This window comes from Coffea eugenioides, chromosome 7 (assembly GCF_003713205.1).
Source record: "Coffea eugenioides isolate CCC68of chromosome 7, Ceug_1.0, whole genome shotgun sequence".
Classification (NCBI taxonomy): domain Eukaryota; kingdom Viridiplantae; phylum Streptophyta; class Magnoliopsida; order Gentianales; family Rubiaceae; genus Coffea; species Coffea eugenioides.
The window spans coordinates 21,017,133-21,026,474 of record NC_040041.1 but is presented as its reverse complement, the minus strand read 5'-3'; the positions used below and the strand labels follow the sequence as shown (position 1 = coordinate 21,026,474).

General features: G+C 33.7%; 1 protein-coding gene across 1 annotated transcript; it reads left to right on the top strand.

Moving 5' to 3' along the window:
• The first annotated feature begins 409 nt into the window (after nt 1–409).
• LOC113777120 lies at nt 410–3,813 on the top strand. The gene is made up of 4 exons (XM_027322166.1): nt 410–700; nt 1,074–1,312; nt 3,566–3,686; nt 3,802–3,813. Exons 1-4 carry the CDS (start codon nt 410–412, stop codon nt 3,811–3,813), a joined length of 663 nt encoding a protein of 220 aa, XP_027177967.1.
• Nucleotides 3,814–9,342: the final 5,529 nt, after the last annotated feature.

The following is a 9,342-nucleotide window of genomic DNA, read 5'->3' as shown; positions in this document are numbered from 1 at the left end:
TATGGCTGAAGTACAAAGATTACTTATCAGAAGATATTAAGCGTAACAAATCACTTTCCCAAGAAGCAGCTCAGTTCAAGGTTTTACAGCAAATTGACAAATACTTGCGATTAATGGGCAAGAGCCTTGGTGACTTTCACTTAACTGACATATCCCTTCAAACTTCTACTCATGAACAGGAAACAATGGAGATTGAAGCTGAGAGAAATATTATTGTCTCCAAGGAAGATCTTTATACTATTGACCAGCTCAATGAATAACAAAATATTGCATACCATAAGATATTAAGCTCTGTCTATGATAGTACGTCGACAGCTTTCTTTGTTGATGGTCTTGGTGGAACCGGTAAGACTTTCTATATAGAGCTTTGCTAGCTAAGATACGCTCTCAAAAACACATTGCTTTGGCAATGTCAACTTCAGGAGTAGCTGCGTCTATATTGCCTAGAGGAAGGACTGCTCATTCACGCTTCAAGATTCTCCTTAATGATGATGAAGCAAAAACCTGCAATATTAGTAAGCTGAACAGCATTGCACAACTTATTAAGGATGCTAAATTGATCATTTGGGATGAAGCAATGATGGCTAAAAGAAAGGCAATAGAAAGATTTGATCAGTTGCTACAAGATATAATGAGCAACAAACAAGTATTTGGTGGCAAAACAGTCATTTTTGGAGGCGACTTCCGTCAAACGCTGCCTGTTAGCATCTAAGGCCAAAAAAATGATATGATTGATGCTAGCTTAGTAAAGTCTCATCTTTGGAATCATTTAGAAAAAATCCACCTGACAGAGAATATGCGTGCACGCCTTGATCCTGATTTTAGCTCTTATCTATTGAGAGTGGGAAATGGTACAGAAATTACAACAAGTCAAAATGAGATTAAGATCCCACCTAGAATAAATGTTCCTTTTATTGATGATGCTTCATCTATCACTACTTTAACAGATATGGTGTTTGAAGATCTTAGCAATATGGCTACAGATAATACTCTTCCAATCAACAAGGCTATTCTAACGACCCGAAATGATTTTGTTCATGAAATCAATGATCTCTTAATTGACAAATTTCCAGGGGATGAAAAGTGTTATCTTGGTTTCGACTACTTTGGAATCATCTGGTCACATTCAAAATGAAGATTTCCTGCATACATTAATGCCGAAAGGTCTCTCGCCTCATCAGTTGAAACTGAAAAAGAATTGCCTGGTCATGCTTCTCAGAAATATAAATCCTATAGAGGGCCTTTCGAATGGAACTCGCTTAATTTGCAAGGAGTTTGGTAACAATGTTATTCAAGCAGAGATAGCATTTTGGTTCCTTTGTCAAAAAAAAAATGTTTTTATCCCTCGAATCCCTTTAGAATCTCCCACAGATGATTTTTCTTCAATTCCATTTAAAAGAACATAGTTCTCTCTAAGATTGTGTTTTGCTATGACTATAAACAAATCACAAGGGCAAACATTAGACTATGTTGGTCTCTATTATTTAAAAGAACCTGTTTTTTCACATGGACAACTTTATGTGGCTTTATCTAGAGCAAAAACAGCAACAAATGTCAAAGTCTTGATTCGACCACTTCATTCTTTTTGCAAAACAACTAATAAAACAAGAAATATTGTTTACAAAGAAATTCTGTCATTAGTTTCAAATAGTTAACTTTGCATGGGCTAGAAACTTGATGCATGTGATTTATGTAACTGCTGATATTTATTTTGCAATTATTTTTCTCTCTCTTTTCTACTCTTACATACTTACATTCATAATTTCAATAACCATAAGGTAGTGTTTTATGTTTTAACTTTTTCTTCCCTATTTTGCTATGCTTGCATAGTTTTGTATGATTTGTGCTACAAAATCTCATTCCCTTATTTTTTGTTCAAGAACTTTTATGTTACTTTTTATTTTCCTCATGAAATAGTATTTATTAATTTGTCCATTGCAGTTCTATGGAAGCAAGGTGCATTCCAATATCTGAACTCAAACCAAAAATGAGAAATTGGGTTACAAAGCTTATAGTCATTGAAAAAAGCTTAGTTCGGTACTCAAAAAAAAACTGGTGCTCCATACCAAAGACTAGTCTTTGCAGATGTCATGGTAAGCATAGTTTCATTATAATCTTTACTCAAAAACAAATATCTTATCAATGCATATATTTTCACTAATAAATTGTCTCCCTTAAATATGACAGAAGAATACTATTCAAGGAAGCATTTATAGACAAGATATCGATGCATTGGATCCAACTCTCACACTCTATTCAACATACTATATTGGAGGAGTCGGGATCGACCAGTGTCCAATGATGCTTTTCAACTTGCTGCATTGCCTAATCAATTAACACTCAGCAAAAGGACATTTATCCAGCTTGTTCCTCAACAAAATATCATCCCTACCCGTAGCTACTATAATTTCACACCTTTTGTCGATATCCATAGGCACCTAAATGATGCCATTGCCACAATAAGTACTTTTACATATTCATTTTCTTGTTCTTATCAAACCTTATTTGACTTATTTGTTACTGATTTGATCATTTTTTTGTCCTAGCTCTTTTATGTGCCGCTGTCCATGCATTACCACAACGGCAGATTCGAAAAAGCGAAGGAAATGTCACCATTCAGGAATTTGTCATCGTGAATCAAGAGTAAGTCACTAAAATATAATCAATACTTATGTTTATGACATTATGCTTATTTTTCATGATTTCATGTTCAAACATTAAACAGGGAACGACCAATCATTTTCACTATTTGGGAAGAACTCTTACATCTAGAAGCCACACACTTGATGAGCATGATACATGAACAACCAATAATTCTCATTTCTAGAGCAAGAGCCAGTGCTAACAATAGTATTTATTCCATGCTCTTAATTTCCACTTAACTCTATTTTACCTTATAGACACTTTTTGCTAATTAACTTACAAAGTAATTTCTCTTGCAGCACTCTCTGTTGGAACTCAAACAACTTGTATTATCTTGCATAATCCTCCCAACCCAGAAGCAAACCTGCTGAGACAATGCTAATTAAATAAAATTTTCCCTAAAATTCTTTTATACAGGCTTTAGACCTATTAAACGTACACTTGTCTAACCCACTTATGATCTGAATTTGAGTAATTCTACCCATGCTTTACATGACCAGAGAAAATAGAAATTACATAGAAAAAGTTATACATGAAAAACTTTATGACAAAAATCATCAACCAGTTCAGCCTCCAGAAGAATCACAGCTTCGTCAACCTGAATACATTGATGCTTCTGGCCAAATGGTATTATTAATATTTCACTGAAATATTTTTCTATTAAATCATGTATTTTATTAGTTTAAGTCATTATAAATAGCCCAATACGCAAACAAAACCTTTTTGGGTCAAGACAGAGATCAGAATACCTATCAATAATCAAAGCTTATATGTTATGACTTGTCCTACACCAAATTGTAATCAAGAAACAGAAGCTCCAACAAATACTAAGTTTCAATGTCACAAATGCAAAGCCACAATTATAAAATCACAACTAGATACATTTTATGGCTTTTAATACATATTTTACATATTGACATAGGCTCAAATTTGAGATTCATCTTTTCGATGGAACTACTATCATAACTGCCTTAATTAGTGATAAACATGCAAGTACTGTTGTAAATATGCCAGCTGATGAAGTCATCTTAATAGAACAACAAGTATGTATATACCCTTTATTCTACTCCATGTCAATTTTTGTATTCATGAATTTTAAGAACATCAATGGAAAAATTATTGTCAATTGACATGTTAAATTTTGCTTACATTTTTTAGTTTAACTTGTGAGTATTCAATTTCTTTGGTTTCTCGTTGTTGAAAAAATTATTCAATGCTTTCAGAAGCCATAGATAGATGGTTTTCTGTTGAAAATTTGTTTCATTTTCATGATGCAAAATCTTACCATCATTACAAAATTAGACCTAGTTAACATCGATGGATTCTCACTCTTCCTTTTGTTATATTTTGCACTAGAACTATTAGCAACTAAATGATACTGCTGGTCATGAAACATTAAATAGATAGAGTCAGGATATAATCTTCTTCCATGCATCATCTATATATTCATGTTGTTTAGGTAGCTATGTTTGAATACTAATAATTAATAAAAAATTAAGCCAAAGCTCATTTTGATATGAATAGTGATTCCTAAAGCCACAATGAAATTGCAATAATTTTAAATTTGTACTAACTAACTGACATCTATTGCTATCCCTAAGGATTGTTTGTTTGTCATTTTAATTTACTGAATATCAAACTTCAAAGCTTGAAATCAAAAGTAATCTTAAATGTTTGTTTTTTCTTATAATAGCATTTGCAGGAACATATAAATCAGATAAACACTACATTGGAGAATACTAAATTTTATGTCCATCTAAAAAGCTTCTCCTATCAATCAAGATACATTACAACTCCCTTCACCTGTAGCAAAAACAAGTACTTCCACTACTGCAAGAACAGAAACATCAATTTTGGCTGAAAAAATCCTTCTTGGAATTGACTCCTGATGAATATCCTTCCTTCACTACAAAAGGAATATCAATCCAGGTGTAGTGACAAAGGAAAGTGAAGCAAACAAGCTTCCAAAAGTCTAAGTTATGATCATCAACAATCTCATTCACAACTCAGGTAAATATTTACATTTTGCAATCCATTACCATACTAATTTTTGTCTATTAAAATCCAAAGGCATTTTCCATTTTCATAAAAATATGGCAACATAAAATTATATTAAAATTGCTAATCACTTTACACTATGATTAACTCGTTGACTATTCATTGTGCCTTTTGAATCAGTGCAACTCTTTTGCTGTCCTTGAAGTATATATATCCCTAGCTCTATATCTACTACAGCACAATTATAAAACAAATGATGATCACTTTCTCTTTCAAAGTTCTTGCAGCCACGCCATTTCCAATGTAAATATTCAGCTCTGCAGCTGTTTTTCCTACCTCTCAAGTATGCATATAGATGACTATCGATCTCTTCAAAGCAAATGATGTGCAACATCTTGCTTACCTTTTGAAGTTAACTGTTTGCGGTCATAGTATCTAGCATCTTAATAGCTACCTCTCCAAATATTCCACTCCATGTAAATATTCATCTTTTGAAATGCTTTTAGTCCATGTATATAAATTCCAAGGACTATTTTGACTAATGCTTCAATGTAAACTTATTGTAAATATTTATCTTCAAATATTAGATGCTTATAAAATATCTAATTTTCAAATCAAAACATCCAAACTTTTTTCCAAACATCTCTGGTTGTTTTGGATTGCAAGAATAGTGAATTGCTTTTGCCCTTATTCAAATCAATAATTGCATTTGGATAAAGTAAAAGAGAGTAACTAACAAATACACACTACAACAAAAATGGCTTTTCCTGACATGCCTATAAGGACACTTGTTGGTTTGTGTCATTATAGCACTTCAATTATGACATTTGTTATCAACTCAATAATATACACTCTAATTTTTTTTAATTTTATCTGATATAAGAATGATAATGTACCTTTAGACTACCTATCATGACACTTGAGAAAATGTGAGATATACCAAAAAAAAAAAAAGAAAAGGCACAAAACAACATCATATATAGTGAATTGGCAGAAGATTCATTTGCTGTGAAATATTCAAAACTTTCACTTTGCCGGCCAAAACATTTAGTCAAATTTTGCTTCTTCTGATCTCTCTCACAAAAAACACACTCTCTCCGCAAACTAATAACTCTCGGCAAATTATCTCTTAGCCAAGTAGGGGCGTTAAGATCGGAGCTTTTTTGTAGATGGCGCAAGGCGATTGCAGATGGGTAAAGAAACCTAGAAAATAATAGACCACCGAGGTACTAAAGGAGACTTTCTTCCACTTTCTTTCCTTTCGCTCTTTCTGGCTCCTGTGACCAGTTAAAGTAACGAACAATCAGCCACGGGAACTGTGAAAGAGTTCCAGACTCTCCTTTCTAAGAGTATCCCGCCTTTCCTAGCATGGGGAGCGATTACAACCAGGACGAGAAAGCCACAACCGAATCCTTGATTTGTGAGTACCGATACCCATCCTCTAGCCTAGTCTGTTTGAGATTGAAATGGATATAGTAATTGTTTATAATTTGAGTGCACTTGTTGTTTAGCTTTATTCCTCTCGGTTGTCTACTTGGTTCATGTGACTATTTTGTTATGAATTTGTTGTCTATAACCTGTTCGATAAAATGTCTAGACAACCGAGAAACTGGTGAATCTTAGAAAAGTGATTACAAATAAATCTCATGTGACCAGATACTTCGTGTGAAAGAGTCTTAAAAGGATACATGTTGACAATCCAGTGAAAGAGAGAAGCCTAGTTTATTCAATTTGAATTAATCATAGTTTACATAGTTCTGAGGGGTGAAACTTTTTAGTTATTTGCATGTTATTACAAGCTCGACAATTACATCTGCCAAGAAAAATAAAAACTATGACTCCATTGAATTGTGATTAATGGTGGCTTGGTATGCTAAAGTAGGAAAAGTATGCTTGAGTTGGACTGGGACAAGGCCGAGACTGATAATGGGGAAGGCAGAGCTGATGAGGCTGATATTGAATGACAAGGATGGTCACTTCCAAAAGCCTCCACAGAACCCTCTTGTGGACCTTTTAACGCTGGGAGTCTCAACCTTGGAAGGTGAGAAATGGGCCAAGCGTAGAAGGTTAATTACTCCTGAAAACCTCCATAAGAAGCTGCCGGTAATCCCTGCTTTCTTCTAGATTACTGTGGAATTTTTCTGATTTTTTCTGTCCCACTGCAGTGTAAGTAATGCTTCGTGGAATGCTTCATATCTTATTCTGGTAGGCTTTTGGCTATTTAGTTGGTGTCTTATAGACTAATGGTCGGAAAAGCAGGGTAGACAATTCTTTTTTAGTACATTTGACCAAAAAAAATGTGAAACATAACTGAACATTCTTTAATTAAATGCATTGCAATAAAAAGAACTTTTCTGAGGTCAACAAGTTATGCTAAGGAAGAGCAAAAGTGCATTATCTTGATCAAGTTGCATGCCTAAACTTTTAATATAAGTGAGTTTCATCCCTATGTACTTATGACTTAAAGAAAGCAGGGAATGGTGCCAGAGTTTTTAGCAAGTTGCTGCAACCTGATTGATCGATGGAAGATGTTGGTTGCATCCGATGGATGGAGTGAAATTGATATCAATCCTGAACTGCAGAGCCTTTCTACTGATGTGATTTCTAGAGCAGCCTTTGGAAGCAGCTATAAAGAAGGGAAGAAGATATTTGAGCTTCAAAAAGACCACCAAGTGCTGGATACATGTTGACAAGCCAGTGAAAGAGAGAAGCCATGTTTATTCAGAAAATTTTTTTTAAAAAACAAATGATTCAATCATTCCTTTCTTGTTCGGTTGTTTTTATTGTTTTGTAGTAAATTCCTTTCAAGTTTCTGTTTCTATTCCTAATAACTGGCAATAATCTTCTAGTGACTAGTTGGAGCTTCTGTCCTTCTTGATCGTTGAGTTGTGCCTCGTCGGGTATGAAATGCTTAGGTTCCCCCGTCTCCCTTAGCAGCTGCAGCAATCTTTACTGCACAATGCTCTGTCAATGGATTCAAGAAGTGGATTAAGACATGCGAGAGGCACACAAACTACACTGAAGATCAGCTTTGGTAAGTGGTTCCTTATGCTTTTCACACATTAATGAATTTTATTGCTAGCTATGATGATCTAATAATCCCAACAAACTTTGTGCATAGGTGGAAACAGCTGAAGATTGATGGGGTATTCATGGTTATGACTGAAGGCTCTCATTTCATTGGAAAGTTTGGAAGCTACTGCAAGTTCTTTCTACTTGTTAGTGAAGAGAATCTTTTAGTTTGTGCACATGAGGATCTTTTAGTTTGTGCACAAGAGAATCTTTCAAATTTGTACTTGTTAGGGATTTGCTATGTTAGTACTTGTTATTGACTTTTAGTTCAATAAATTATATTTGAGCATTGACTTTTGTTTTTAGATTACTATATGCATTCTGTTTTTTGGGATAATTTTACAAGTCCTTTGGGTTTCTGATTAATAGCATGTATAGCAGAGAGCACTACCTACAGGTTACTTCTATATATTGAAAAAAAAAAACTCCTGACAATTAAAAGTGTCAGCATAGAATTCGATATCCTAATGTTATACTATAGCTATCCTGACACATTTGAATGCTACGAGCCTATCCCCACATTGGAAGGGACAACACTCGTCCGAAGTGTCAGAAAAGGTAAAGTGTCAGGTTAAATTATCTATACTGACACTTTTAAATGCCGTTAAAGGTCATTTTTGTTGTAGTGACATATCTAACTCTTTAACTCATACAAACCATAAGCCAATGCTTTATTTCAATACCAAACTATCTAGAACCTCACTTAGCAAACTAACACATTAAAACAGGTACCATTCATAAATACACACTAAAACTCCCTACCAGCTCTTCCGTTACAAATCGAAACACTCATACTTCACATATAAATACTTAGAACAAAATTCGCAAAGTTTATTAACTCAAACTAATAAGAAAAATATTTAATGTATTTTCACTCATCAAACATAATTACATCAACTAAACCTCCAGTAAATCATTAATTACCACCATCTTTCCCAAATATCTTGAACCATTGTCTCAATTCATCAGCCTGGGGAATTGCCACAATATACATAATAATAGTTTGACGCTGTGTTTCCAATGAAAGACCTATTCATAAAAAATGTGAATAAAAAACATAAATTCAAAAACTCCAATTATAATTTAATATTTATGTATTTCAAAAGACCATTACTGTGAGGACCCGAAAAGTTTTTTTTTTTTTTTATATTATTTTATTTTATTTTTTCGAATACATTTTCTTTAATTTACTTTATTACCTTAATTTCCTAAATATCTTTATAAGTGAGTCAAGTTTTTAAATCATTTTTTTGGTATAAATTAGTTTATGTTAAATTCGTAGCGCATTATAGAAGCGGGACCCACTAGTGAGTTGCATAATAAATTTAGTAGACAAAACAGGTAATTATTTAAGAAGGTTTGTGTGACTAGAAGTGTTAAGAGTGAACTAGAGGAAACGAATTTAGATAAGACCTTGGAGACAAAGGAAAGACAAAAAAAAGATCAAGCTAAAAACTTTAGGCCGACACTTGTCGGCCATCTACTTAGTCCTTTGACTAAGACTATTCTTGATTTTATCTTGAAAATTTGAAGCAAAAATCCTTCATTCTTCTCCTTCTTGTGGCCGAACCATTGAGAGAAAAAAACAAGAAAGAAAACGTCATCTTCAACCTCAAATTTCGTGCTTGA